This window comes from Rhinoderma darwinii, chromosome 2 (assembly GCF_050947455.1).
Source record: "Rhinoderma darwinii isolate aRhiDar2 chromosome 2, aRhiDar2.hap1, whole genome shotgun sequence".
NCBI lineage: Eukaryota > Metazoa > Chordata > Amphibia > Anura > Rhinodermatidae > Rhinoderma > Rhinoderma darwinii.
The window spans coordinates 428,598,718-428,626,371 of NC_134688.1; the positions used below are offsets into that span (position 1 = coordinate 428,598,718).

At 43.0% G+C, this 27,654-nt stretch overlaps 1 protein-coding gene across 5 annotated transcripts in view; it reads right to left on the reverse strand.

The window, feature by feature from the left end:
- Window positions 1–874: 874 nt before the first annotated feature.
- Window positions 875–27,654, reverse strand: part of NCOR1 (nuclear receptor corepressor 1) — a 173,041-nt gene continuing 146,261 nt past the window's right edge. For 4 of the 5 annotated variants that reach the window (XM_075854369.1, XM_075854367.1, XM_075854366.1 and 1 more), the window contains 15 exons: window positions 27,178–27,402; window positions 26,720–26,926; window positions 26,460–26,609; window positions 26,128–26,310; window positions 24,522–24,681; window positions 22,305–22,759; window positions 22,030–22,155; window positions 21,794–21,927; window positions 20,011–20,228; window positions 19,598–19,732; window positions 18,605–18,747; window positions 16,690–16,743; window positions 16,287–16,490; window positions 15,743–15,925; window positions 875–2,132 (listed from right to left, as the gene is read on the reverse strand). In XM_075854369.1, coding sequence (XP_075710484.1) covers window positions 1,945–2,132; window positions 15,743–15,925; window positions 16,287–16,490; window positions 16,690–16,743; window positions 18,605–18,747; window positions 19,598–19,732; window positions 20,011–20,228; window positions 21,794–21,927; window positions 22,030–22,155; window positions 22,305–22,759; window positions 24,522–24,681; window positions 26,128–26,310; window positions 26,460–26,609; window positions 26,720–26,926; window positions 27,178–27,402 — 2,765 coding nt within the window. In that variant the 3' untranslated portion in view covers window positions 875–1,944. The remainder of the gene's footprint in view (window positions 2,133–15,742; window positions 15,926–16,286; window positions 16,491–16,689; window positions 16,744–18,604; window positions 18,748–19,597; window positions 19,733–20,010; window positions 20,229–21,793; window positions 21,928–22,029; window positions 22,156–22,304; window positions 22,760–24,521; window positions 24,682–26,127; window positions 26,311–26,459; window positions 26,610–26,719; window positions 26,927–27,177; window positions 27,403–27,654) is intronic. The other variant, XM_075854371.1, reaches the window with a different exon arrangement.

Sequence of the window (27,654 nt, forward strand, 5' to 3'; positions counted from 1 at the left end):
TCCTCTAGGTGCTCCTTTGCATCTGAGGCCGGTGTTTCCGTCCTCTACCACACTAGGGCCACATGTGGGATATTTTTAAAAACTGCAGAATCTGAGCAATAAACATAGAGTTGTGTTTTCTGGTAAAAAAAACTTCTGTGGTACAGATTTTTTTTTTTATTACAAACAAAACTCGGCAAAAAAAAAAAAGAAATTTGTAAATTTCACCTCTAATTTGCTTAAATTCCTGTGAAACACCTTAAGGGTTGAGAAACTTTCTAAAAGCGGTTTTTAATATGTTGAGGGGTGCAGTTTTTAAAATGGTGTGATTTATGGGAGTTTCTAAAGTATAGGCCCTTCAAAGCCACTTCAGAACTGAACTATACAGAAAAATAGGATTTTGAAGTTTTCTTGAAAACGCGAGAAATTGCTGCTAAACTTTGTCCTAGAGAATTCCTAAGTCCTAGAAAATAAAAGGATGCTCAAAAAACGATGCCAATCTAAAGTAGACATATAGTAAATGTTAACTAGTAACTACTTTGTGTGGTATTACGGTTTTACAAGCAGATACGTTTATATTTAGAAAAATGCTAATTTTTGCAAATTTTATCTAATTCGTGTTTTTCACAAATAAATATTGACTTTTTGACCAACAAAGTACAATATGTCACGAGAAAATCTTAGAACCGCTTGGATAGGTAAAAGCATTCCAAAAGTTATTACCATATGAAGTAACATGTCAGATTTAAATAAAAATCGGATGTGTCCACAGGGCCAAAACAGGCTGTGTCCTTAAGGGTCTATTAGTTGGATGGGTGATGATGGCCACCTTTAGAAATATGCAACTTCTTTAACGCTTACAATAATCATATGATAACGATGATAAACAGAAATATTGTTTTGCGCAAAAAAACATTTTTATTACAATTGATGTATAGAATTAAATGAAAGCGGTGAAAGGGAAGGAAGAGAAAAAAGAAACAAAAACAAAACAAAAATACATCAACGGCACCAATCGGTCAGCCTTGAGATTGGTGGTGACAATCCGGCCTATACACATAAATCTACTATTTTCCTTGGGGAATATGTTTCTAAGGTTAAAAACAACCTAAAAACTCAGACACAAATTTGCAATGGTCATTGCTAGTGCAGAAAAGCTTTGCTCATATGGTAGGTGATACGAAATATTTGTAAAAAGTTTTTTTTCTCCTTAATAAACAAATGACGAAACCGCAGAGGAAAAAAAAAAAAAGCTTGAATGTTTCAGAATGACTCAAACGGGTTTCTATCATGGTTTAAGAAAAATCAAATAGAATGGCATTTCCAATGCTTTATTTTCGGTTTCTTCTTGATCTTCTATGTTAAATAAAAATGGCTAAATTCTTCTGCTCTTGAAGCAAAATTTCGTGATGGCCGTTACATCGGACAGAGGCCGTTACATCGGACAGAGGCCAGTCGTTTAAGGTGCAGGACAGTTAATATAATAAGGGATAGCAATTTGATATCTAAGAAGTTCAGGTCTAATCCCAGAAAGAAAAAAATAATAATATATATATGTCCCCCAAGTGCTGAGGCATTGATTTAAACAAACATACACCAAACTAGAGCAAAGGAAATAATAAACCACTGCAAATATTTACAAAATGATTTAAAGACATCGTTTTCTTTACAAATAGTTGTAAATTGGTAAGCTGTCCAATCATCCACATCTTTTTCCTTAAAACTTCTTTACATACTAATGTGGAACATTAGGTTTTTACAAATTACATTCTGCTAACAGCAGGCCTGGGTAAAGCAGGCGGATATCCATTTATATATATATAATTTTTACACGGCTCTAAAATCCCATGTGCAGGAGGATGGCCCTGTGCCCCTCAGCCTGTGGCTTCCCTTAGGAAAAGTCTCCAAGCCTGTCGACAGGCCTCGCCGAAACCCTTAAATATCGTTTAAAAGTTCCAAAATGCATCAGTCATCGCTGTCCGACAGGGTTTCATATTGTGATGAGAGAAGAGGTGCTGGTTCACGATCCCATACTCTGCTCTGCAGGTGTGCAGAACTTTGTGTCATGGAGGAGGGTGCACATGCTATGGAGGATGGAGGAGTACTGCTCAGAATTCCCATGGTCAGCGGGTTGTACGGAAACTGGGTGGACCCTAAAGAAAAAAAATAGAGAAACGATCAGACACGAGCCACGTACTGACACTACAGTATATACCTGGACCAGCTCCTTCATTAAATCTTATGGATGCAACGCTATAATATATGGTCATCTGCCTTGTTGACACATTCCGCGGGCATTTCATGCGTTTATGCTTGAAAAATGGGCGACTTTTTATTTTATTTTTTTAAATGTTGTGTTCCGTGTGCCTTACAGTCCTTTCTATTTTAAAGCTAGGGGACAGTGAATGAGTTCCCATGGAAGTGGTCATGCAGCTTAGCTAAATCTCTAAATGTAATTTCGGTTATCATACAGTTTCGGGGTGTAGCGAAGGGAAGGGGGGCACTAGAGGAGAATTGCTGTGGTGCTGCCCAGCACACACGGAACAGAGTTAGTACCTTTCCCCCAATATTATGAAAATGTTTATTATGTTGCCAGCAGAATCATTATTGCATGGTGGACTATAGTGGGGCAGCCATTTAGCAGCAGCAGCACTATGGCAGGGCGGACTGATCTTTGGGCCAATGAAAAAAATCCATGTGTGCATACAGTATTCGTATACAGGGATTTATATCTCTTAGGCCCCATGCACACGAACGTGCTTTTGCGGCCGCAATTCCCCCGAAAATCCACGGGAGAATTGCGCCCCATTCATTTCTATGGGGCAATGCACACGACCGTCGTTTTTACGGTCTGTGCATGGCCCTGGAGCCCGGACCGCAGAAAGAACGGAAATGTCTTATTATGGCCCTCTTCTGCGGTTCTGGCTCATTGAAAATAATGGCCGCGGCCATGTGCATTGCCCGCGATTTGCGGGCGGCTCGCGGCTGATAGTCCGCTGCCGGCTGACCCGAAAATCACGGCCATGCACATGGCTATGGTCGTGTGCATGAGGCCTTACTTTGTGAGGAAGGAGCACAAAGTGGAATCTTTACACCTGGTGAAAGTAAGCCTAGCTTTGTCCTTGTCCAGTTTTTACGGAAACTGGTGTAACTAAGAAACAACTCGTATTTACAACAGAAGGGGATAATTGAAGGACTTCATTACTGATGTATTTTTTAATGCCCTCTAACAGTCACATTAAAAATAGGAAAATTTCCCTTTTTTTTTTTTTTTTTTTGAATTGTAGACATTTCATTTAGATTTCCAAAGAACGAAAAAAAAAAAAGAGTCCAATACGATCATGATCTACAATTATAATTTTTCAGAATAACAGACTAACAATACAATCTATAAAAGCACAGATTCAAAAAGTCATCCACACAAAATGCGTGTTGGGGAGCACACGGTCTCTGGATTGACTGGCTGACTACCTAAAAACTATGGGCAAGGCACATTTTTGTTAATTACCTATTTTTGAACGGTTTGGCAATTTTTGACACACATTATCCCTTGTTCGGGATAGGTAACCAGATTCATGCTGATGGCTTAGGGCCCCATGCACACAACCGTAAAAATTCTCCGTAATACGGTCCGCAATTACGAACCCATACGCTTCTATTGGCTGCGGACACCTTTCCGTATCGCTATGGATAGGTGTCCGTGCTGTAGAAGTGTACCGCCCTGTTATTCAATCTGGCATTGGAACCTATGGCTAGATACCTGGATGAATCGGATATGTTCAGAGGCATTCAAGTAGGGTCTTGTGCAGTGAAATTAGCCCTGTTCGCTGATGATGTCATACTTTTTATGTCGAATCCTCAAGAGCATTTAGGGAAGGTTTTTAAATTTTTACAGGAATTTGGGCAATGCTCGGGATATAAAGTCAATATAGCTAAGAGCGAACTGCTGGAGTTGGGCAGGCCATTGCCTAAGACCTTTTGGCAATCCTTGGGTTGCGGGATATCACCGGTGGAACACTGCATTACTTATCTGGGTATCAAAATAGGGAGGGCACCAGACACTCTATATGGCCTAAATTATCCCCCGTTAATTAAAAAAATACAAGCGGAACTCACTAGATGGGGCCAATTGCCGTTGTCCCTCCTGGGAAGATGCCATCTGATTAAGATGGTTAGTTTCCCCAGATTGCTATACCCCTTTCAAACACTTCCTCTATTAATGAAGCATGTGGATGTCTCGAAACTGACGGCTTCATTCACTAAATTTATATGGGCAGGAAAAAGGCCGCGCATAGCACTTACCAAGCTCATGATGGGTAAACAAGAAGGGGGTGTGAACTTTCCGAATGTCAGGGGTTATAACGTGGTCTGTCTTTTTCGCCATGTAGTAGATTGGCTTCATGAGACAAGCAATTATTCCAACTTGGATCTGGAAGGGGAGTATGCCTCACCCTGGAACCTGAAAGCTTTGTTACATTGTAGAATCGCTTCTCTTCCGTGCCGTCTCAAAACCTCCATTGTATTGAGAGATACAGTTCTAGCTTCGAAAGTGGTACGTAAACAGTTTGGGTTACCTCACCTGGTCTCGAAATATATGCCGTTAAGCGGACATCCAGAGTTCTTACCGGGAATAGACAAGGGGGACGGAATTGCCTCATGGGGGAGGGTAGGCATGGGCAATGCAGGGGATCTTATGCACACAGAGGAAAAGAGGTGGTTAACTGGGGAGGAAATCACCACTAAACTCAGACACATAGCAGGGAGGGTCAATATTTTGCAAGTACTTCAGGTACGAGCATTCTGCACCTCCAGGCTCAGGGATGTGAGTAAGGAAGCTATCTCGCACACTCTGGATGAGGTCATGGGTCCAACAACTGGGCGGGCGACCATTTCGGGGCTGTATGGAGCATTGAGAGATGGTTTTGTTCGGCCGCAATCAAGGATTAGTTTTAAAAGCTGGGAACGGTGGACTCAGGATCCAGGTATAGGAGAGACCATACTGGGGGGTTGGGAGACGGTACGGAAGAGTGTGATAAATGAGAGCTGGAGGGAAACCTATTTTAAGTTGATGCATGCAGCTATATATGGCTTTAATATTCTGCCTTCACAATCTTTCCCTGACCGCATTACAAGTTGTCCCAAGTGCAATACACCGCTGACGAATTTGTGGCATGGAGTGTGGGGGTGTGTACATACGAAACGATTTTGGGGGATGGTACAGAAGTATATTGAGGACCATTGGAAAACGAATCTCCCAATGACGCCGCAAGCGCTATTGTTCCATCAGGCGCGGCCACCAGAGGAAGAGGGTGCTCGAGGAGTAAGATCACCTCCCGTGTTGGTGCACACGATTCTACTGGTAGCCTTGAGATGCCTCCTGAGTAAATGGCTAGAGGCAGACATGCCGGGTTTAGAAATGATTGTGTCGCGGCTGAAACAGTTGTTGGTTCTTGAGAGGGTGGAGGTGGAAAGGCGGAAGGAAACGGGAACCAAGAAGCTATTTGATAAGTGGCAAGCATTCATAGAATCGCAATGTACAGCAGCCGAAATAGCGGAAATTGTTAGGCCCTTCCAGTACACAAAGTGGTATTGTACACAGCTCTTGGCAAGCACTTTAGGGGGGTTGCAACTCTGAATCAGCTGGGGGAAAAAAGGATGAGTAGAAACTTAATGACCTAGGTCGTGTCGGGGTTGGGGGAAGTCATACTTTCGGTCCATCTGAAGATAGACAATTATGCCATGTTCATATTTTTATGTGTTATGTTGAATTTAATTCAAAGTTAATCCCATGACAGTTGAGTGCTGCGCACTCATGATGTAACTGTTACGTGAAATGTTTGTAAGAAAATGTGAAAACTGACAATAAAAAAGATATTTTAAAAAGAAGTGTACCGCAAAAGATAGGACATGTCCTATCTTTTGCGTTTTACGGGCCGTGGCTGACGAACATGCCCCCGATCGCGGGCTGTGATTACGCGCACGGCCATGTGCATGAGACCTTATGCCTTATATAGTCACTGTCCGCAAATCCTATTCCTTTGACCTTACAAATATTTAGTCCATGATTTATTATATAAACCACTAGACTCTAGATAGGATATGTATGTGATTAATCTGGGTATGACAAGGAGTTATTGCTAGTCAGTGTTTTATACAGTGTATTGTTAGCCTGATACGTTATTTAATAAAATATGATATTTTTAGATCAGGATAGTATTAGAGTTTATTTTTTTGTACTTTGGATATAATAATTGATGGAAACGTCTATCGGTTATGTGTGGGGGACCTTATATGAGCGGTACCCAGCCCTCATTATGTATGTTTTGTGAGTATATCTGATTTAATTTATATCTAAAATATAGTTGGAGCATAATTCAGATCCCTTTAAGTGCATATTAACCCTTGCATTACCAAGGCCTTCAGATGTCTGAATGTTCAGACCAAAATGTAACATTCTAAGGGTGGTACCAAGACAGAACCCATATCTTTCCATTTTATCTTAAGAGACTCTGTCACCACATTATAAGTGCCCTGTCTCCTACATAAGGAGATCGGCGCTATAATGTAGGTGACAGTAATGCTTCTTATTTTTAAAAACGATCTATTTGAAACCACTTGAGTGATTGAGCAATTTTTTGATTTATGCTAATGAGTTTCTTCATGCCCAAGTGGGCGTGTTTTTACTTTAGACCAAGTGGGCGTTGTACAGGAGTGTATGACGCTGACCAACCAGTGTCATGCACTCCTCTACATTCATTTACACTGCACTAGAGATATAGTTATATCGCTATGTGCACCCACATACACAAACCCTAACATTACTGCAGTGTCCTGATAATGAATATACATTACCTCCAGCCAGGACGTGATGTGTATTCAGAATCCTGACCACTTCTGAATCTTTTCTGTGAGATTCCAGCAAGGCAAACGTAATCTCGTTTGAAATGACAGGTTACATCATAATCTCGCGAGATTACGTTGGCCTTGCTGTAAATCTCAGAGACGCTACAGACGTGTCAGGATTCTGAATAACTATCACGTCCAGGCTGGTAGTGATGTATATTCATTATCAGGACACTGCAGTAATGTTAGTGTTTGTATGTGGCGACACATAGCGATATAACTATATCGCTAGTGCAGTGTAAATGAATGGAGAGAAGTGTATGACGCTGATTGGTCAGCGTCATACACTCCTCTGTACAACGCCCACTTGGTCTAAAGTAAAAACACGCCCACTGGGGCATTAAGAAACTCATTAGCATAAAGCTAAAAATCGCTCATAAAGTGGTTTAAAATAGATAGTTTTTCTAAATAAAAAGCACTGCTGTCACCTACATTACAGCGCCCATCTCCTTATATAGGAGATAGGGCACTTATAGTGTGGTGACAGAGCCTCTAAGTTTTATGTAGGGAAAAAATGGGAAAGAAATTCTAATTTACTTATTTTTCTCCTTTCGTAATTTAACCAGTATTTGAACCAGACAAATAAAATAATCCCCGCTCCCTCCCATGTTTAACGATACAAAAAACGTGTACTTTATCCCACAGACATCGCTATAACGAGCATCACTATTTTTAGTGATCTGCCCATGCCACGTAAGTAAGAACCTTGTGGTTGACATGGGATGCAAAGAGATCCACATCTGGGTAGCCCCATCTCAGGCCCAGCTGATGAAATACCCTTTGGTGAACAGACCACTCTTCTGGATCTAGCCTCTCGGCTCAGAAAATCTGCTGCCCAATTGTCCACTACTGGTACGTTGACCGATGACAGCGCTGGAATATGTTGCTTTGTCTGACTCCTGGTCCTGCCCTGGTGGTTCAGATAATCAATTGCCATGGAATTGTCGGTCTAGTACCTGACCGTACGAGATCCTGAAGAAGAGTCAAGCTAGGAAGACTGCCCTCAATTCCAACACGCTGATCTGCAAGAATTTTTCTTCCTGCGAACAAGTTCCCTAAAGTGTGTGAGGACCAAAAACTGCACCCCACCTAAACAGACTGGCTTCCATTGAGATGACCAACCACTGGAGGGGAGGAAAAGACCAACGCATCGAGATTGTCATTGAAGTCTGCCACCATCTCGCAACACCAGACAGACCCGAGCGGGCAAGAGAATCAATTTCTTCAGGGAGTCCTGTGTCTTGTCCCAGCGTGAAAGGATTGCCCCTGAAGGGACCTGGAGTGGAATTACGCATATGGAACGGTCTTGAACATCGACACCATTCTGCCCAGCAATCACATGAAAAAAAACAGATAAAGAAGCGTCCTGACTAAGAATAGCTACCATGGCACAAATAGAGGTTGACTTATCCAGACGAGGAAAGACCTTTTGCTGTCCTGGTGTTGAGTATCATTCCCAAAAACTCCATGCTCCGAGTTGGGAGTAATGAGAATTTTTCCTCGATGATCCATCCGAGCCTTCAGTGTCCAGAGAAATCTCGAGAAAGTAAAGATTATCGGCTCTGGAGGGTGCCTTTAACAAAAGGTCATCCAGGTAAGAATGACAGCGACTCCCCTGGTGCGGAGAAGTGCCATAAGAGTTGCCAGTACCTTGGTGAGGACCAGATGAGAAGTGGCAAGCCTAAAAAGGAGAGCAACAAATTGGAAATGTAGAGAACCCACCACAAAATGAAGGAAATGTTGGTGGGTCCTTGCAATCGAGATATGAAAAGGTATAAATCGCGAATGTCAAGGGTAGAGAGGAATTCTCCCTGTTCCAGTAATGCGATAACTGACCTTAACATTCCCATATGAAACTGTCGAATGTAAACGAAGCACTTCAACATCCTTTAGTTGAGGATTGGATGAAGAGAGAGAGAGACTTCCTGGAGGAAGCCTTAAAAACGCTTGTATTCCATAGACACCACGACTCGAACCCAGGCATCATCCACATGAATGAGCTATGTCTCCTGAAAGAATCAAAAAAGTTGACCTTCAACTCGTACCTCCGCCGCTAGTGAGGACACACCTTCATGCTGAATGTGTCTTAAAAGGGGGGCCTGGACGACGGCTGGAAACTGATCTAGGCTTAAAAATTGGCTGTCTGGAGTCGTTAGTCTGCTTCATTCTCCTGTCTGGTATGGAAGAAAATAATCTCTGCGAGGAGACATTGGGGAAAGAGCGGAAACTGTGCCACCGGAGAAAAGTCCACGTACATTGAAGCTGGTTCTGAGGTAAAAGAGCTCTTACCACTTGTAGCCTCAGAAATGACCTCATCCAGAGTGTAACCTGGATCCTAAAAATAGACTTGGCGTGAAACTCAAACCTCTTGTATTGAGGGTCACTGAGAGAAGCTGCTTCAGCCAGAAAAATAGTAGTGGTCCTTGATAGCCTAGTAATAGGCAGATCCACAGAAGGAAAAAATAAAAAATAAAATAAAATAAAGACAACCACTATGTGACCAAATGCCCCTGAAAAGTATCTGCGCAAAACAAAGAATCTGCGCGCTTAGAAAAGACATTTGTCCGGATATTTCCTCTTCTTGGGTATTAACTTCTCAAATACACTATGGTTTGGAAAACAGATTGTGGCGCCACTGGTGCTGTGAGGATACTTTCTCCTGAGAAGGGAAGAAAGAAAATCAATAAACGGTTTTCTTCTTTGACCATTGCTAACTCCTGGGGAAGTACAAGAAACAAAACAAAACGATAGAGCCAAAAGGCTAGAATACCGGACCCTTGGAGCTGTGTACCCGTGTGGATAAAGACAGGAGAGGGATGGCACCAGAAAACGAGTTGCAGCAGACAGAGCTGAAGTCCTCAAAGCTTTTAAAATGGTGACAGTTAAAAAGATCTCAGCACCTCCCCAAACGCTGCCTCTCAATAAGGTCTTCCTCCAATCAAAAGCAGAGACAAGGGAGGCCAAAAGTAACAGGCTGAAAAGTAACACCTGACAAGCCAAGGGCGTAGCCAAAACAGAACAAAAAAATGCTGCACAGACCAGGCAATAATGGCTTGGTAAAGGCGTGCCAACGTATTTCTGCGCTCTCTTACTGGGTGTCAGGCTTTCTGTATATCACAGGATGGCGGTGCAAGGAAAATTCTGTATTTCCTCAGTATATCTAAACAGTATTAAGCAAAAGGAGCCTGCACCATTGTGTAGTATATAGGTTTTAAAGGTGCAGTATAGAAATGCTGTACGCACATGGGGTAAAATGTGATCCTCAGTTGTTGGACCTGGGATTGTCCTCCCTGTCTGTGGTCTGTAAATAGTCCTCCAGTAGACCTGTTGGATCACGGGTCGTGCTGGTAAAGTGCTCGTATAGATCAGGAAGTCGCGTGAAAAAGTAACAGACCAGGCCTCGTATTGGGTCAAAAAGTTACTTTTAATTTTTATTCATTTAAAAAGTTTTAGTCGAAGGACTAAATAAATAAAACAAATAAAACCAGGAGCTCAACGTTTCGCAGGTGATCCCCGCTTCATCATCAGGAGTGGTATCACTACAGGACTACTGGAGGACTATTTACAGACCACAGACTGGGAGTACAATCCCAGGTCCAACAACTGAGGATCACATTTTACCCCATGTGAGTACAGCATTTCTATACTGCACCTTTTAAACCTATATACTACACAATGGCGCAGGCTCCTTTTGCTTAATACAAGCCAGGCGATGGACATAGAGAAGATACTCCCATCACTTCCCCAGACAGCAGAAGAGGGGAGATGGAAAATACTTACCCTCAGACTTCTTCGGGTGCACGCAGGGTCATCTCCTCAGTAAACTTGCACATATAGTGGGATACTGGAACACCGTCCATGGAAGCAGAAAGTTGTGAATGGCGGAGAGGGAGAAACAGAGCCTGATTTTCTGACAACATTAGGTGGTTGACAGACTGTAAACCAGCTAAAAATCCACCTGCAGGTAAGCGATAAATAAAACAAAAATAGCAGTAGACCTGTGTATCAGGTTACGTCTGTCTCCTATGACACTGGACTAAAAACCGAATTAGCCTGTCTCTCTGGGAAGGGTATGGCATCCCTAGGCAGAGCCAGGACTTTCCTACCTGGTGTCGTCTTAGTGGCAGGAGCCTATACCCTACCTTTAGACGAGTTGGCCTTTTTAACGGGCAAACTAATCCAGCTAGCACTGGTGGCCTCTAAGGCAGGACCACCCTTACGGGGGCCCTCTGGAACACACAGGGAGTCAGTCTTCCAGAAGGACTTCGTAGCTGCAACATAGACCTAAAGAGTTCTAATGACATCCAAGCAATGTAAGGCATGTTCTCGTGGATGGGGTGGTTTAGGACAAAACAAAGTAAGGACAATGTCCTCATTAAGATGAGAAAACCACATTAGAAGGAAGGGAGGATGGCACCGGACGTAGAACCACCTTGTCCCTATAAAAAAAACAAAAACGTAAAACGAGGTTTGCAGGATAAAGCTGCCAGCTCAGAAACTCTATGGCTAGAGGTGATCACCACAAGGAAAACTACCTACCAGGATAAGATCCTTAGAGAACTTCCCGCAAAGGTTTGAAGGATTGAGCCTGGGGAGAGTCAACAACCAGATTGAGGTCCCAATGATCCAGAGACTGATAGGGAGGAGTACAATGTGCAACTCCCTGCAAAAAAGTCTTTGAGGGTGGAAAGCCAAAATGAGTTGGAAAAGAATAGATAGAGCTGAAACCTGCGCCTTAAAGTAGCAGAGTCCCTGATCCAAATCGACCTGGAGGAAGACCAGAATACACAGCATGTAAAAACAGAGGAGGTGGAACTGATTGGATTCACACCACCTAAAATAAGCCAACCAAGTAAAATGGCAAATCCTTTGGGATGGAGTCTTCCGGGCCTTAATCATGGTCTGAACGACTATCCGAGAAACCTTTCAGCTTCAAAACCGCAGTTTCAACAGCCAAGCAGTCAAACGCAGCCAAGGTAAAGCACATTGGAACATTGGCCCATGGGAAAGGAGGTCGTGCCGCAGAGGAAGCAGCCACGGGGAGTCTGCTAACAGGAGCATGAGATCCGTATACCAACTTCTGTGAGGCCAGTCTGGGGCCGCTAGAATGACTGGGATACCTGCGTTGTTGACCTATTTCAACAATTGATGGCAGGAGTGTAAGGGGAGGAGAAAGTTAAAGGAGGTTGAAGGATGGCCAGGGGAGAACCAGAGCGTCGACTCCTATGGCCCTAGGATCCCTGGTTCTGGTGACTTAGTCCGAGCACTTGTGCTTGAGGTGAGAGGCTAAGAGATCCATGTCAGGGAAACCCCACTGAATACAAACACGGTGTTCCCGGCTCAGGTAATCCACTTCCCAGTTGTCTACTCCTGGGATGTGCACTGCTGAGATTGCTGGGACATTTTGTCCCCCCCAGCGAAGAATATTGGCGGTTTCCTTCCAAACAGTCCTTGTACCTTTCGGATGATTGATGTACGCCACTGCTGTAGAGTTGTAAGTCTGTACCCGCACTGGAAGACCCTGGAGATGGGACGTCCAGTCAGACAGGGCCAGGAAGATGGCCCTCCGTTCCAAGATGTTGATTTGGAGCGGTGCTTCCGGGTCGCACCAGGTGCCCTGGACTGTGAGGCAGCCGAAGACCACACCCTAGCCAGACAAACTTACGTCTATTGTGATGACTTGCCAGTGGAGAGTTGTGAAGGGTTTTCCCTGAGAGACGTGGGGGAAAGACATCAACCGCAGAAACTCCTTCTTGACTGAAAAGGGCAGACGAATCATCAGATCCAAGGAGGCTGGAGACTTGTTCTAACCAGATAGAAATCGCCAGTTGTAGAGATCAGGAGTGAAATTTAGCAACTTTCATGCAGAAGCGGATGGAGCAAGGAGCATTCCTGCGGAGTACGGTCGCTCCCTACCAGAGTGGTGATCTTGTGCCTGGATAATACATACCCTGGCCGCCTGTGTATCCAGGACCACCCCTAGAAACTCTATTCTCTGAGAAGGAGTGAGAGATGACTTGGTGCTGTTGATCAGCCACCCGAATCTGCAAAGATAATCCAGTGTAATGTTTAGATTGTCCAAGTTGTCCTGTTTGGAAGGTGAATACACCAGAAGATCGTCCAGTGCTCCTTCCTCCTGTAACCTCAGAAATGAGTTGGACAAGCTTAGGACCATAAAGGAGATCCTGGGCAAATGGAAAAGCAAAAACCTTCTTCCTAAAGGCACTATCAGTATTTTAGTCCAAATGGCCCTGCAGACAGCTACCAAATTAACCATGGCCTTAACCGACATTGGGCAGAGACATCACAGACTATGTATAAATACATACATACGTGTATATACACGTACGTACGTCTGCAAAAGCTGTGCAGCAAGCAGGGAAGTATCCACGAATGTCCCCTGAACCAATAGCGTCCTGTAGTTGTGTAGCTAGTTCAATACCTTGCAGTAGAGGGCTAACTGAAGCCGCGGTCTCGCTAAAAGTGGCTTTTGCGATAGACTCCACTTTGGCATCCACTGGAACCTTTAAGGCGGAAGCATATGCAACCGTTAAGGTAGTATTTCCATAAAGGCGGGCCATGGGCGCATCTACATTGGGGTGAGCTGACAATTTGGTAATCCACTCATCAGAGAAAGGAAACCTATAGTCCGCACTCTTGGACACGTGCATAGGCCGGTCAGAGTGTTTCTATGCATCAGAAAACAATTTGTCAAAACCCTTATGATCTGGAAAGACCAGAGGGACTTGCCTATGGCGATGCAATAATAGCTTATTCTGAGGGAATTCAGCAGGATCATCCGCAATCTCAAGTATATCTCTCACTGCCTGAATGAATCCTTCACAGCAGGAGTGGGTTCACTTCTATTACACTCAAACTCCGAGTAGGAGATAGAAACGTCCCCTGAATAAGCTGGTTCAGAAATATTTCTTGAATGAAGGATGCCTGCAGCATTTTTGTCCAAAGAGGATTCAGAGAAAGAACGATAGATCCTTGATTTCCTGGCCTGCTTGCGGGATGCACTAGAACGAGTGCAATCCAGGGAAGAATATCTGGGGGCCTGAATGGACTGTGGTGCCTGAGAGGGGTCAGACAATTGAGATGCTAATTACTGAGGAAGGTGTTATAAGGCATCCACCGCGGCCTGAGAACAGCAGGCAAGATTATCAACCACCTGGGTGAAGGAAGCCACCCATTGGAGGGTAATGTGTTCACTTACCATGGGAGCTGGGGAATCCTGTGGTGGTTTAGAGTGAGGGCACTGAACACAGTCTTTGGACAGCCTGCCCACGTGGAATCTTTAAACTGCACTGCGTTTCATAGGGGGGGGGGGGGAATCTTAGGAGCTTTGCCCTTTGAAGACATATTATGGGCTTTTTACAAAAAAAAAAAAAAAACACACTATAGCTAATGGCTATCCTACCAGATGCTGTAGGTGCTGTGAAGCAGGAAAACTTCCCAGCGCTGTATGACTTCGTACCAGCTCTGTGTACTTTGTCATTCACTACCAGGTGATCGAGTGAAGAGCTTCTGAGGGGAAACAGGAAACCCCTCCCCTCCCGCAAAACCTGCGCCGTGCTGGTTGGACAGGGCGGGCATGTGACTTATGGTGCCACCCGTGTTCAATCAGAACGCGAACAAAACGGCATGGGAAAACGGCGGTGAGGGAAGGAATGCGAGGGGACGTGGCCAGATTGCGGCCTAGCAGAGAACCAAACCTGGGGCATATATTAATGGCGCCGTGGCTCGTAGTAAAAAACGGAAGATAAATGTCTGCCAGAACGTAAGTGTTAGAAACCCCTTAGTAAGGTCAACACCTAAGAATAATAACCTCCTCTATGTATAATGCTGGAAAGTCCCCTGACAGTCTGAATAGCTCCTTTCCCATCCACAGGAGCTCCCAATGGCGGGACGACGACGACTTACCTGTCACCATTTTGGAAAACGCACACACGTAGCGTGGCTGTCCGGCATCCTCAACTGCTGATGCGATAATAATAGGGGACTGGGTGACCAAGGCGGGGAACATCCACCAGAGGGGTGGGCATCCACTGAGGTGGAAAGAGCATCCGCCAAAATGGCGGGCATCCACTGAAACAGTGGAAATTCCTTCCGCCCAGCGCCCGCAGGGGAGTCACCAAGTGGAACACACAAAGGACTCTCACCCTGAACCTAAAAAGGAAATAAAAATAAATAAAACTAAAATAAAACTAAAATAAAAAAATATAGCAGAATTGCCTGCAGTGCAGGACATGTCTGCCTCCTACGGACACTAGGCTAAAAATGAGGAGCGGAGTGCTCAGAAGAGGGTATAGCGCACTGGGCGGAGCCACACATTTATTATATTTACCTAGTGACAGTGGCCTGTACCCATTGTACTGTGTCCCCCCCAGTGTACACTCTAACGAGAAACAGTATTACGTTTCCTTCTGCCCAGTATAATTAGTTGGCCGGTGAAGTCATTTGTTTTATTAGCATCTCACAATAAAATACCAGATAAAGCAGGAAAGCGAGAACCAGTAAGTAACCAATACAAAACATTTAGACACCTTCCGCACAGAAAGAAAAGAAAACTTGAGAAGCTTATAAAGCCTTCAGAATGATATACATATAAGCTTACATTTACACATCAAAAGTAGTAAAATCCAATGGACGACATAATATATGGAATTGCCATTGTTTGAAAACACCTCCAGATCCTGAGCTTATTTTTTTTATTGCTGCGTGATGTACAGACCAAATGAAAAGCATTTTTATTAAATAAATACAATGGAAAGCAACTTGTTCCCCCAAGTATTCTCAAAATGTAACCATTACACACTATGTGATGGGCTTGTAAAGCGGACGTGCTTGCTCTCACCTGTGGAAGAAGGTCGGTCTTCCCAGGCCCATGCAGGAGCCTGTCTGTAGTCTCCTTCTGAGTGAACGGAGGAGACAGAAGAGGGCCGTTCAGCCCCCAAGTATGCCTGGCTGCCAGAAATGGGGGACTTCATTTTGCGGCTGCCAGATTTGCTTATCAGTTTTTGCTTGATGGTTCCTCCGCCTGTAACATGGAGAACTTTGTATATAAGGTAGTCTGAAAGGGCTGATGGAAGAGTGCATTACTGGTGCAGGTCAAGCCTGCAGATCACAGAATTGTGGGCCCTTTCAAAAAAATTTAATGAAATGATGACCTCCATATTTTACCTGCGGGGGGAACAACAAGGGAAGCACCCTGGTTCCATGGTATAAAATCACTTCCAATGGCAAGGTTTCAATTTTATATTGCCACAAATTTCTAAGACTAATGGAACAAATTAAGAAAGGTCCGTGAAGGTAAGCCTGTATCTAATAAACTATAAATCTATTGCAACCTCTTAATTTTCACAAGAAAGGCAAATCCTGCGGTGATTTCTAATACCAACCTGAATTTGGAGATGGATTTGCTTCTTCTCTTCTAGAATCACTGTTTGAAGAACCTGAAGAGTTGCCTTGTGCTACACCCATTAGGACACCGTGGTCATCGGACTTGTCATCAAAACTGCCCATTAAAGCTTTACGGATAATGTCCTCGAGACCGAGATTACTGGCAGGATCAGCAAAGGAATGACCCCGAGAACTGATGGCTCCTATGAAAAAGGATGACAGTAGATTGTTGCTCATTCATTTTCATAAATTATCAGCGATTAAATGCTTCTCAATCTGTTAGGAAGATGAAACAAATATTTATGGGCCAGAACCTGCTATTTTACTAACAAACACAAAATGATCAAATATTAAGCTAACTTTACAATTGGAAATAGTCACCAATCAGATCTAAGCTCTTACCCGAGTTAGTGACTGCTGGTAAGTTAAAGATCTCTGTTCCTGGTTGAGCGGCTGCTGCAATATAAAAAAATCAGCTTTCATTAGTGACATCAATTCTTGCTTGAGGCAAACAGAAAACACTAAATTAAATAGAAGACAAATGGAGGCAAACTACTCTTCTATAAGCAAACAATACAAAAACATATTCAGGCACGGCACAACGAAAATGAGAAATAGAAAAGCTTTTTTGTCCGATGCGGTTTCCCAGATTCATTAGGTGTCGCAGAGTTTGACAACGGTGCTCATATAGGTTATATCAGCCCAGTAAACCCAAGACTCTGGCGATCACATCACTCATTTTTTCAGTACTGTATGGTTAGCACTGTGAGGGGAGAATTACACTTCTCCACTGGCAATAACGTATGGGCACGTTACAGTTTTGCTATATGGGCAGTGCTGGATTTACATCTCCGGATCCTGTAGGCCACACCTTTAGTCATGTATGGCATTAAAATGTGAACTTTGGGGTGTGCTTTTCAACATCTAGTATCTTTAGGCAGCCCCCACTTCCAACAGGGGTGACCTCTTCACGTATACTGCACTGTGAGTGCCTAATAAAAATATTAATACCCATAATTCAAATTTACACTTTAGCAGCTGCCCTTTCCCCATGGCCTCCTACAGGCACAGACCCACTGTGCCCATAGCTAAATTCAACCCAGCTTTTGGGTCAAGAGCCTAGCGCCTAAAGTACAACAGGCTGTAAAGCGCAGTTGTAACCTATTGATAAAGGGGAGTGAATTTCCACAGCAGTGAATGGAGTGCTTTCTAAAAACAGGACGAGGTGCAATTACGTTAACAAACTGTGCCTTTTGCAAGGTCATTTTCAAATGCATTTGAGATGTGTAAATGGGCTAAATGCCGCAAGATACACATGCTGACTCATTAACACCTTCCTGACATCCGCCGTATATAGGTCGGGTGGGGGAGTATGGAACATCTAAGTCATTAGAAAGAGAGGGGGCGGCCACCGGTGATGTTTTATCGCCCCCTCCTCCAGCAATGACAGTGTGCCGATGGTGGTCATGGCAGCCTGGTGGCCTAATGAAGGCCCCTGGGTCTGCCATATTTTTACCCCTATTAAGCCCTGGAGCGTGTCCGTATCACGATATACTGCAAAACTAACGTACCGCAGAATATCGTTTTTTGGTCACCTCGTCTCCCACAAAAAAATTGAATAAAAGTGATCAAAAAGTCGCATGTACACCAAAACAGTACCAAGAAAAACTACAACTCACGCCGCAAAAAAAAAAAAAGCCCTCATACCGCTCAATCGACTGAAACCTAAAATAAGTTATGGCTCTCGGAATATGGCGACACAAAACAAAGTTCTTCACATCTAGATTTTTTTCTAGAAGAGTATAAAAAAACAAAAACAAAAATGCAGAATAAAGTTAACACGTAGTTTTACCCGCACGGTGAATACTATAAAAATGAACAAACCCAACCCACTAAACCATTTAGAAATAATTTTAAAACGACACCTCGTACAAATTCTGGAAGTAAGTTTACACTGAAACTCCACGTACCAAGAATATCGAGCTACGTTTACATTATTTGTTCATTAATATTCGTTAATCTCGCTCTAAATTGGAAGCAACCGACTTACAAAATAAATTTTCCCTACTGGGTGGAAAACATGTTGTATATAGATTATAAGTAATTCTGCTTAAAGACCTTAAAATAGAGAATTAAATATCAAAGTATCATGAACAGGGTTTTTATTAGTGGAAAATCAAGTCTGCGCAGAATTCAGAAACATTCAGTTAATTGCCAAGTAGGCATTAACCATGGCATATAGTAGGTTTCATTGTTGCCACCCCAATTAAGGTTAGAAATAGACAGTGAAAGAAGAGAACAGTTCTGTCCCACTTACCCATGTCAGAGTCACCGCCACCAGAAGAGTTTAACTTACGAAAAATCTCTTGTTTCTTGAACATCACCATAGGGGAGGTATTTTCCAACTTGGTAAAAAAGGAGGGGAGATAATTCATATTTCCTGGTGAACGGGAGTCATTCCTAAGAAAAACGAGCAGACAAATGTAAGAAAAAAAATAAAAGATTAACGTTTTGTAAGAAAGCTTCATTTATCACCTAACTCTAAGTATATGGGATAAGCAAGTCAAAGGCATATAAAAAATCACTGATAATATTAATATGTTGTAGCCAGAGGTAAATGCTCAAAAACTATTTGACAGACAGAACTGACTGGTCAATAAGTGGTAGCAATGAATATACACTAACAGATAGCCCTAGTGCTTCTTCATCCAGTCACCCGACCATATGAGAGCAACCGCCCTTAGAGGAGCGACCCCCAACCTCCAAAATATCCCTTAAAGCCCTGTTGATGTCCAAAGCCATCAGATTTGGAAAAAAGTGTAGGTATGTACAGGTATACAAAAAGATGAGGTATAACAGTGGAAAAAAAGAGCAATTCCTAAAAGAGAAACAAAAGTTGAACCGTAAGATTGTGTCCAAACACAGGCCTGGAGTGTCACATCTGATACAAGTCAGGGTTACAAGTGGTATAGAAGACCCACAAGATCGCAAAAACATAAAATGTCAAGTACTACTGAGCTCCAGTTGGACTAGAGGATTATATTAAAATGCAAACCCAGAATAAATGTGATCATATATCTAATATAGGTCTGGGATCCAGCAACAAGCTAAATCCAAAGCTGAAAAAGCAGCTAATCTATGGTTAGGCTACCAATTAGGACGACAAACAAATCTGTATTATTTAGTAAAAGCTAGTTTAAGTAACTTTATTGACCAGTTGGTTCTGTCTGTGAAATAGTTTTCAAAAGGGGAGGGGGTTGCTGGTTGCAAAAGAGAAATATTAGAAATAATCCCCATGTTAACATCGTACCTTTGTTCAGCAGGCTCTGGTCTCTGTGGCAGCAGCATCATGTTATCCTGTTTTGCATGCATAATAGGCGCCTGCGGAGGCGATATAGGCTCATATGGCTCATTGATGTGCCCTCTGTCTGGTGACTTTCCAGGCCTATTGTGAAGATACATCACCAGACTATGAGTTTGCGGATTAACAATGCATTTTTTCCTACAAATAGATTTTTTTTAAACTAAATATCCTCTAAATTCATATTGCTGATCTTTCTATGTGAGCATTAATTACATGGAGCAAGTTATTCGAGCTTATACACGTCTATATTCTCACTTGTCATATGTGTAGTACAATGAACAGTCAACTACATTCAACTAAAAATTAACTTCTATTCCAAACCTTAAAAAAAAAAAAAAAATTCCCATGCGTCTCATTACCTTCCTCTGGGTTTGTCAGGCATGTTTTCAGGTGACACCCTAGAGGCGGGCCGCTGGTGGTGCACAGGCTGTGCCTGGGATTCAGGGCTGAACCTGTTGGAGGGCTTTGATCGGACGGGTGCAGATGATGGGGCAGTGCTCTGGAATGTAGATGTAGGGGGCTGCTGAGAAGCCTGGTTAGCAGACTGGTTCCTAGCAAAGTCTTGGGTTATAATGTGCTAAAAAAAAAAAAAATGAACAGGTTTGTTAGAAACCCAACTTTATATCCAGCACACAAAAAGCGTCCCATGCCCTTATTTGAAGAATTTCTGTGATACTCATTGATATTTCTAAAGGGAAGGTGTCACGAATTTTCTTTTTATATAATATTGCTTTTAGTATGATATTAAAAGAAGTTTTATTTATTTGTGTTCTTGTGTTGTACTTTTTTCTTACTTTTACTTCTCTAAGGGGGCTGCCATTTTTTTTTTCATCTCTGTATGTGTCGATTAATGACACATACAGAGATGGAATACGGCAGCTCCAGTCCCATAGAGAATGCGAACAGGAGCCGTTCCATTCACTGCAGCGTACGCCGTCTGTGTGGGAACAGCGCATGCGCCGCTCCCACACAGACCAAAACGAAGCTCGTTAGCAGAGCGAAATCCGGCGCCATTTTCATGTGGACCGGAAGCTGCTGCCAGACAGTCAGATGACGACTTCCGGCCATATGTTCAAGGAAGCGAAGACGCAAGGTATAGGATCGGAGGCGGCAGGAGCAGGCAAGTTATGTTTGTGTATGTGATGTGTGTATTATGTTCGTGTGATACGGTCTGCTGAGCCCTGCATCTAATCCTCCTACACTGTGCAGTCGCTCAGAAAATGGCAGCACACACTGTAGGAGGTTTGAAGATTCAACCCCCTCCTCCTCCTGGCACTAGCCAGAATAAGGGAGGGGGAATTGTGTGAGGACACTAGAGCGAGTGTGTCTACCCCAAATTTGTAGAATAAAGCAATGAGGTTGCTTTACCACATTGCCAATGCTGCAATTTTGGGAATTGCTCCCTCTAGTGACCAGCACATGGAAATGTTATAAATTATAATCTAATTTATAATATTTTCTGACTTGTGAAAAAAATTAAAACAATTTAAACAATGTGTAATCACTTAAATATTAATTGTTTAACTAAAAAAAAAAAAAAAAAATAATAATATAAAAAAAAAAAAATAATTCTAGCGACACATTCCCTTTAAGCAATCTTCATTGCAGCATAGAAACATCCATAACATGAGGAGGATGTGAAAGGAAAATGCCTCGGCTATTTCACGTAATACTTGACAAAGACTGCTCAAAAAAATTCTGGGTTGTGTATTCATAGGGACTATTTAACTATACTACAGAGATCCACTATGTTGGTGCCCAGGTGTGTCGGAGGTGTTGGACAGCGTACCTATGGCCTTCTGAAAAGGATGCCTGAGCATCACTGGAGGAGAAGAGCACTGTCACTTCGCAGCTCTGAGTTGCAGTAAGAGTTGAGAGCTCTGTGGCCGTTTTTTTTTTTAAAGAAAACCTCTATAGGTTACGGCTATCTCAATTTTTTTTATTTTTCATGTGCCTGATTTCAATTGCAAACATTTTTCCACTGCACCAGCTCTCCCTTATTCCACACAGGTTAAGGTCAGAAAAAATAATTAAATGGATTTCGATCTGAATAGTTCTTATATTTGCTTTTCCACACAAACTAGACTAAAACACTGTACTTTTGCCTATCTGAAAGCATTGCAAAAGTAACAAAAAACTTACACATATGTGATCAGCTAGGGTGATGAGTCTATGAGTCTGAGGTACAAGCGTGGGGACTTGTTGCTGGGGAGAGGGAGACTCCTGCTGCTGTCGGTAGCGACTTGCTTGTGCTTCATATTGTCGGCTACTTTCAGCTGAATCGGGGAAGAAACACGAATTGTCAAGTTTTGTGCATTCTTAATATGTGCAATCTAGAAAAGCATTTTAGATTTTATTTTTTTACACCGAAAACGAACCTTCTGGCTGGCTTGCTTTTGGGACTTCCTGTGTGTAGGTTTCTTTTTCCTGCACTTGTACTGGTGAACTTGCTGGGCTTATAACTTCAATTGTGTCCCTGGGAGGCTCATAGCGATGGGAAGACACTGCAAGCAGTCACAGAAATAAAATCTCGTCACTCACCGTCAGTAAAATTTTACAAAAACCATCAACTTTACACACAACGCAGGTAAATCCTAAACCAAGAATTACTTAAAATCATAAATAAAAGCCACAGGCTAAAACATAAACTTACTGCTACTGGAGGAATCGGAGCTCTGCGAACTCCTCTCACGGGCATCTTTATCGGAGGCTATCTGTTGCGTTATGATGACATCAATAAAGTTGGCTGCTGTGATAGTGGTCTTCCCTCGCGTTCGTAACTCCTCCACATATCGAGATTTGGTGTGTGCAGCTTTATCTTTTCCCGCTTCAGAATACACAGCTGGAGCTTGCTGGCTCTGGGATTTGCTACTTGAGAAACTTGATGTTGTGTATGGACTTTGTACCAGTCTACGCTCAGTTTCCATCTGCTGTTGCTCTAGTGCTGCTCGTCTAGCTATATTTTCCTCTGATCGCGAGGATTCATGCTTGTTTTCCTTTGGCTTGATAACTTCCATCTGTGGTGCAGAAGCTGCTGCATCTACCAGGGCGGCTAATGCATCGGCAGCAGTGCTGTATCTGGCAGAGGGCCCTCCAGGATTGAGAGGCCTGGTGGATTAGAAGAAATTCCAAGTTAAAGGCTATATAAACCTTTGCAGCCTGTTTTTTTTTGTTTTCTTTTAATAAAACCGTGAATTTTAGTTTTTAGTGCAAATTTGTTTTTATTAATTACGTTTTTTTTTACTTTTTCAGGTACAGCTTCTATGTATCCTACATACATAGAAGCTGTATCTTGTGCTGAAATCTGAATCTGTTAGGTTAGTGTGACCGACTGCTTCGGTGACAGCGGGTCAGGAATGTGATCAAAAGCTAGATCCTGCGTGTCAGACACGCAGGACCCACTGTCACCGAAGCCATCAGTCCCGTTGACCTGACACATTAAAGACTTGAAAGGTTTACGTAGCCTTTAAAGAGAACCTTTCACCTCCCCATACATGTGCAGCACGTAATGGGGAGGGCTGAACAAACTCTGGGGCACTTTACATTTTTTTTCTACCTCCCTCCGTTATTTAGATATCGGTGCCGTTATATTTGGCGCCCGATATTTAAATAACCCCCTGAACTGTCAACGGGGCGTGTACTGTCAAGGGGGCGTGTTACTATGGCTGTGACACTGTCCAATCAGATATGGACAGTGTTACAGCAAGAGCGAGGAGAGTGTGTGCGCGCACGCACGCACACGCTCTCACTCTCCAGATTTCAAGATTAGTCTTCTGCCGAACTGGCAAGGGGGCGTGTTACTGCTACGGACAGAGCTGTGGAGAGGAGAGCGCGCTCTCATCTCTTCAGCTCTTGTGAGAGATCAGTTTTGTATTGACTGCCGAACTGGCAAGGGGGCGTGTCACTGCTACTGCTCCCCAGCTCTTACACTGTCCGTAGCTGTGACACGCCCCCTTGCCAGTTCTGGTGAAAAGACTGCAATCGCACACACTCTCTCCAGCTCTTGCTGTGGCACTGTCCATATCTGATTGGACAGTGTCACAGCCATAGTAACACGCCCCCTTGCCAGTACACGCCCCATTGACTGTTCAGGGGGTTATGTAAATTTCGGGTGCCAAATATAACGGCACCGATATCTAAATAACGGAGGAGGGTAGAAAAAAAAAAGTAAAGTGCCCCAGGGTTTGTGCAGCCCTCCCCATTACATGCTGCACAAGTATGGGGAGGTGAAAGGTTCTCTTTAAATGCACACATTCTAAACTCAGTGCTCGGTCCCGAAAATGTCTCAAATGGAGTAGCGTAGCCTACTACGCTATTCCACACCTAAATTTAAAAAAAAAAAGAAGAAGAAGGGAATGACCAAGTATACCAGTCCGGAGGAGTCCAAAAGAACACTGTTTTGGCCTCCATCTGGCGAATGGAGCCCTATGGACACATTCAGTGCGTACGACGGGAGTTTACCAGATGTACACGCTAAAAGTAGGGGAAAAGAATAGTAAGAATGGGGCCTTAGAAATGAAGTGTCATGGAGCCTGACTGATGGATAAAGTTATAAATCAATTATTTTTCAAAGCCCCAGAATCACTATTGTCCTATTAGTACCTTGCAGGGGGTAGTCGCCATTACCAAAACGGCATCATGGTTTTACAATTTCCTTTACGGACTTTGCTCAGGACAGCACTGCTCTATTGTTATGGCAGCACAGGCTTCAGCTGCATTTAGGGCGAGGACAGCAGGATATCTCTAACAGCTCCATTCAGGTACATGAAACTTTAAGGACTTGCAGAGCTCCATAAATATATGACCAAAAAAGACAATTTTAGTTTTGGCTGCAGCGCCTTTAAGTTTGTGTAAAGCAAGGAATACTTACATTATTCTTAGCTGAGGGTCTAAAGGTGTAATGACACTTTTTCCATTAGTTCCGTGTAGTATAGTTGGTCTCTGTTGGATCATGCTTTCCTGGGAACGGACTGATGGTGAGGGGGAACGAACATAACCATGACTAGCGGGCCTACCAGGTTGTTCTGTGACTGAAGAAAATATTCTCCTTAGTTAGACATACACTAAAGATGGATAATCAATACAGGATTTCATTTGACATTAAAACATTGTTGGATTACATTTACGATACAGGTTAAACAAGACCTACCTATAGGGACGGTGTCTCTTCACACAAGATAATAGCTACGTCTTATTTACAGCATTCGAGACCTGTCCCTTCGTATCCTGACACAGCCCCAGCCAGTCAGACATAATGTCTTCAACCCTCCGCATGCTCAAACTGCTTCACTACCAGTAATTTTAAAAATAGGATACCAAAAATAATAGGTGTGTGTCATGCCCAGATTCCATCACCTCGCTCTTTACCGAGTCAGGGTCTATAGCATATTAACCATTTATGACAATTTTTCGATGCCGTAATCCTGTCACTACCTTATGTTTACAGTCAGCAATGAAAAGGAGCCTGCATCGCACCTTCTCAGATGAACGATCTGGAGCGGACAAATTCTTTACAACCCCCAAAAAGGGCAAGAAACCGAAGATGATACAGGAACCCTGCCCAGTTTCATTCTGTTTAACTAATTGCATCAAGCATCATTGACATCAATGGGAGTCAGAGAAAGCGGTTTTCGTGGTAGTTTTTTCCCGTGGCCGAAAGACGCCACGAAAAACACGGCAAAGAGTGGAGGTAGGTCAAAATCTGCCTCAAAATTCCTGAAGGAAATTTGAGGCAGATTTTTCCACTTGCAAAAAAACTTCATGTGAACAGGGCCTTATAGTGTTTAATGACACTTTGCAATAGGCATTTATAAAAAATAAAAAAAAAGGTCTTCAAAGGTTTACTTAACCCTTAAGAATATTAAAGAGCATATGGAAAATATAGTATATTTATATTGTGAAAGACACGCCGCTTTACAACATGAGAATATTATACACAGGGGCTGATATACTAATACTGTGTTAGATTTAGACCGTGTAAGCTCAGACAAGGCAGTCTGAAAATGTGCCAAATGTATCCGTGATGCACCTTGTATGATAAATTTGGTGCATCTTGCGAGACACTTTTCTCTTGGTTGGCTTAGTTTACAGCAGTTTTTTTACACCAAAATTTTGGCACGAGCCCCTTTGATGCTAAGCCATGGCACTTGTTGAGCACGGCCCACAAAGTCTCTAAAATACTTCCGAAATGTGGCTCACGGCATGTGCACCAGATTTCTGTCGCATTTTGAATAGCGCATCTGTCCCACTGTCTTCAGTCCTGAACATGTAGCCTTTTCCTGGCATGATAGTGATTTTTTGATCACAAAAATGAGATCTATTAATTTAAAATCACTGAAAAAGGCCAAACTTACAACGGCAGGTAAACACACAAATTCTTGATCGTGATTTTGTCTTCAATTGATTTGTGCCCAATATTATTACAACCAGCTTATGCTTAGTTATATGGTTGCAACATACAATCCCGTGTTACTTACTAGGCCGCAGGTAATGTTCACTCTGAGCCTGAGCTGCAGCAATTCTCTCTCGTTCCCTTTCCCGGTCCCGCTCTCTTTCTCGTTCCCTATCACGCTGCTCTTTTTCTCGCTCACGCTCTCTTTCGCGTTCCCTTTCGCGCTCAGCATTGGCAGAGGCTGCAGCTGCTAAAGGTGAAGGATGCCCTGGAAAACACAATAAATAAGTTTAGTAATCTAGAAAATAAATGGAGTAAGTGGAGACAACATGTCAAAGACAAAAATGCGATATTCTGCGTAAAGTAATCACCAAAAATAAGGAAAAAAAAAAAAAAAAGGACAAACAATTGACAAACCTGGAGACATGGAAGCTGGGTTATAGGGCCTTGGAGGGAAAGCCAGTTGTGTGCCTGGTATGTAAGTAATCCTGTCCATTGGTGGGGTATTCGTTCCTCCAGGATGAGGTACCAAGATAGTAGGTGGCATGTTGGTTAAGTCTATAATTCCTGTTGAGAAACATTCCGCCAATGAGAAGGATTCACAAGATTATATGCACACAGAAGAGAGAGAAGCAACAGAATCAATGACATACTATGCAGTGCAGAAGTGGACTTACCTCGCGCCCCTGGATAGGAGATCGCTAACCCTTGCTCTCTTGGAGAAAGCCCTCGAACATCTGGTCTTAAATTAACTTGCATCTGCTGGGAAGTGATGTAGTCGTTCAAGATGGTCTGACGTGTGTTCTCCATTGCATAGAGCTGGTATTGACTTGGATAGCCAGGGGTTGGGGACAACTGTCTTTGAAACAAGTAAGCTGCAGCAGCTGATAACAAAAAGTATGGAAAAAAAACCAATTACAAATATTTTGAAAACAAAAAAACAACATTAAACTAACTAGTCATAAATGCTACAAATTGTGTTTTTTCTATAAGCAATTATTTCAAGAAATCAACAATTCACAAAGCTGCACTTGGGTGGGATGCGTTCAACTGGTAAATCACTTCCAACCGTACAACTTCCACTTGGTAAAAACTTGTAGCTTTACAGAAAGACACTCGAATGTTTATTACACACCAGGATCCAAAGCTCTGTGGAACTGGATGGGATCAAGATGAGGCGGCAGATGAGCTCTGTAGACGTCACCAGGGGAAGGACCCCGAAGATGAGTGTCGTAGGGACTGTGAGCAACGGATGGGTCTACACCAGGGACTGGCGACTTCACAACAATGTTTTCTCTTTGTGTAGGAGTTAAGGTGCTTTTTCTCTCATGACTGGAAGACTTCCCTGGAGTCAGTACACCTGAAGTACAGTAAGAATAATAAACACTTAAATGTAATTTATTTTTTCACATATAGTATCGCTGCATTTCTTATACCCCCACACCTTTTCATTCAACCTCCCTTCCCGGAGACACATTTTTTTGATTTTATGAACTCAATTAGCCAAAACACTATATTTATGTTTGTGCCCCACTTACCAGACTCAAGTGAATGGATTTATAATAAGTGACCTCCGCACAGAAAAAGCCAAAGGGCACCTTCATTCTTATGA